The sequence below is a fragment of the Propithecus coquereli genome, unplaced genomic scaffold, assembly GCF_000956105.1.
Source record: "Propithecus coquereli isolate 6110/MARCELLA unplaced genomic scaffold, Pcoq_1.0 Scaffold610, whole genome shotgun sequence".
NCBI lineage: Eukaryota > Metazoa > Chordata > Mammalia > Primates > Indriidae > Propithecus > Propithecus coquereli.
In genome coordinates, this window is record NW_012152064.1 from 456,650 (window position 1) to 459,281 (window position 2,632).

Genomic DNA, 2,632 nt, shown 5'->3' on the forward strand with positions numbered 1-2,632 from the left:
TTTTACAAACGTCTATTGACATAAACGTGATTCCAGGGCTCATAGAGACTAATAAAAACTGAATTCTGTCAAAATAAAAAAAGAAATAAAATTAAAGACGTGATTGCCTTTCAGCTCCAAATTCTTTATTTATCCAGATTGTGTTATTAGAATGTTTCCCCTTGCCAGCCGACACATTAAGCTTTGCCAGTAGAGTGTGACAAAGGAACATTCAAGTTGAAATGGGTTCTTTTCCCATTTCTGGCATGCTTTCTTCTGTCTGGAGCTGCAATGTGTGGAGTCTACTAACAAATGGGACACCCAGTGGCACTTACTCCTGAGTGGTTTCAGCAGTACCATCCTCAAAGTCATTTTCCCAGAAGGTTCTAAGCTGAAATAGTCTTCCCATGGATGGTTTCCACCAGTACAGCAGAGGGTGGCTTCTTCTCCTACGTCTGTATTTAATTGAAAAGTATTGCAATGAGGAATAATGAAAGAAACCTAAAAACCTCTTTTCACTTACAATTATTCATCTGTATGAATAAGCAATAGTATATAACATCAACATAATAGAGAAACAAGTTGGAGGCTGAGCATGACGTAGGGCAGAAATTATTGCCTATAATCCCTTGTTTCTCTCTTATAGTCAAGGAAATGTTCCACATCTTGATCATGGTGATGGTTACATGTGTGTGTGTATATATATGTCGAAACATCAAACTATACACTTAAAAGGGGTGCCTTTTATTGTATATACATTAAGTCTCAATATATTTGGTTAAGAGAGGAAACATAAACAAATGAACCTCACACCATACATAAGGCTTCTAGATGCAAATACAAGGAAATATTTCCTTAATCTTGGTTTAGGAGACTATTTCTTAGACAAGACACAAGAAGCATTAAATATTAAAGAAAAGTTTATAAATTAAAATTAGTCCTCATTAAAAGACACTATTGAGATAGTAAAAATGCAAGCCACACAGAATATTCACAACACATGTATCTTACAAACAAATTTAATTCAGCATATATGAATAGCTAATATAATTTAATAATTTGAAAATAATATAAGGGGGAAGGGCACAATGGCAGACTAGAAGCAACCCACACATGCTGCTCTCAAGGAGATGATCGAAAGTAGCAGGTGGATGCCCACCTATAGATGGGCCTTCTTGGAAAGAGCACTGTAAATCACTGGAGAAGCAATGAGGTATATTCAGAGTGAAGGAGGGCATGATGGGGCAATCCATTCTGCAAGATTGAAAGGTACCTGAGGGCAGCATCTACATGTGGGAAAGGACAGGAAGAGAGAGCACTGGAGCTCCAAGCTCTCCTTGCAGGCATTATGGTCTGAGCTATGAGGGTACCCCTAATTCCACCACAGACCTCTGGTATGATTAAGGAGCTGTTCGGAGTCTGTGCAGCGACACTGCAACAGAGAGTGTGCGCAGCAGGTACCTGGTGGCTTCCATTCCTGTGTTACTACAACTGATGCCATTCTCAGTTGTCTGATCCAGGTTGCCAGGTGTACACAGGGCTCAGCATTGCTGTAAACACCTCTGTATCACCCCAGGTAGGCTGGGGAAGGAGTGGGCAGAGTGACGCTCTCTCACGCCATGCCCTGAGACTAGGAGTCAAGCACCTGTATACACCAATAGGGGACTTGAGTAGAACAGGTACCTCAGTCACCACCTGAGAAGCCATGCAGTGACTGCCTCATGGGATCTGGGCAGATGGAGAGCTCCTGCCACCTAGCGGCCCTGGCCCCACAGCCCGACAACCATGATCACCATGGTGCTGCTAGGCCTCCACATCCATGGTTTCCATGCTGCTGTTTGACCCAGCAGCCCCGCCCACATAGCAACTGTCCTGCCTCTAGGCTGTAGTTACTACAATGCTCCTGCTGGCCCTGGGCCAACAGCTCTGACCCTGAGGCTCTAGCACTACCATCAAGCCCTGTGTCTCTGTTCTCAAGGTTTCAGCATAGTTATCAGGCCCAAAGCTCTGTCCTCAAGGCTCCACCACTGCTGCTGGGCCAATAGATTCTCCTCCAAGTCTCCAGCACTAAGCCTGGGCCCCAAGGCTCTGCCCTTGACACTCAACTGCTGCCCACAGCTCCACCCCATGAGGCTTCCTGCTGCCATCAAGCCCTGCAGCCCACTCCCAACGTGTGCACTGGCTACCTGATAGGTACCACTCCCACAGTCCAGCATTCCTCCAGGGACCTGCCAGCCTTGATACATCATCACCCGTGGACCCAGTTCAATCAAATGCTCACAGACCAGACACCCCAAACCACTGCCTAGATAACCTAACCCAGATGCCGCTGTCACCTTCCTGGGAAGATCTGGGAAGAGCAATCCCCTGCAATGCCACCCTCCATGGAGAGGGTCTCACCCAGCCCTCAACTCAAGCCTCCAACAGTGGTCTGGGGAACAACCCACCACTCTGCATGAAGATCGTCCAGCACCACCTTGAACTGTGACAGTCACAGGAGAATTGGACAAAACAGAACAGCTGTATTACAGGCTCTCAGTGCAACCACATCACCCTACTGGGTCAATTTTCTAGAATAGGACACAAAGGTGCCATCTAGGGGCCTCTCCTTCTTCTCACTAAGTAGGAGAGTTCCCAGCAAAGGAGAATAGGT

General features: G+C 46.0%; 1 protein-coding gene across 1 annotated transcript in view; it reads right to left on the reverse strand.

The window, feature by feature from the left end:
• LOC105822468 (olfactory receptor 10R2) overlaps positions 1-2,228 on the reverse strand; it is a 20,256-nt gene extending 18,028 nt beyond the window's left edge. The window contains exon 1 of the mRNA XM_012659452.1: positions 2,166-2,228. Coding sequence (XP_012514906.1) covers positions 2,166-2,228 — 63 coding nt within the window. The remainder of the gene's footprint in view (positions 1-2,165) is intronic.
• Positions 2,229-2,632: the final 404 nt, after the last annotated feature.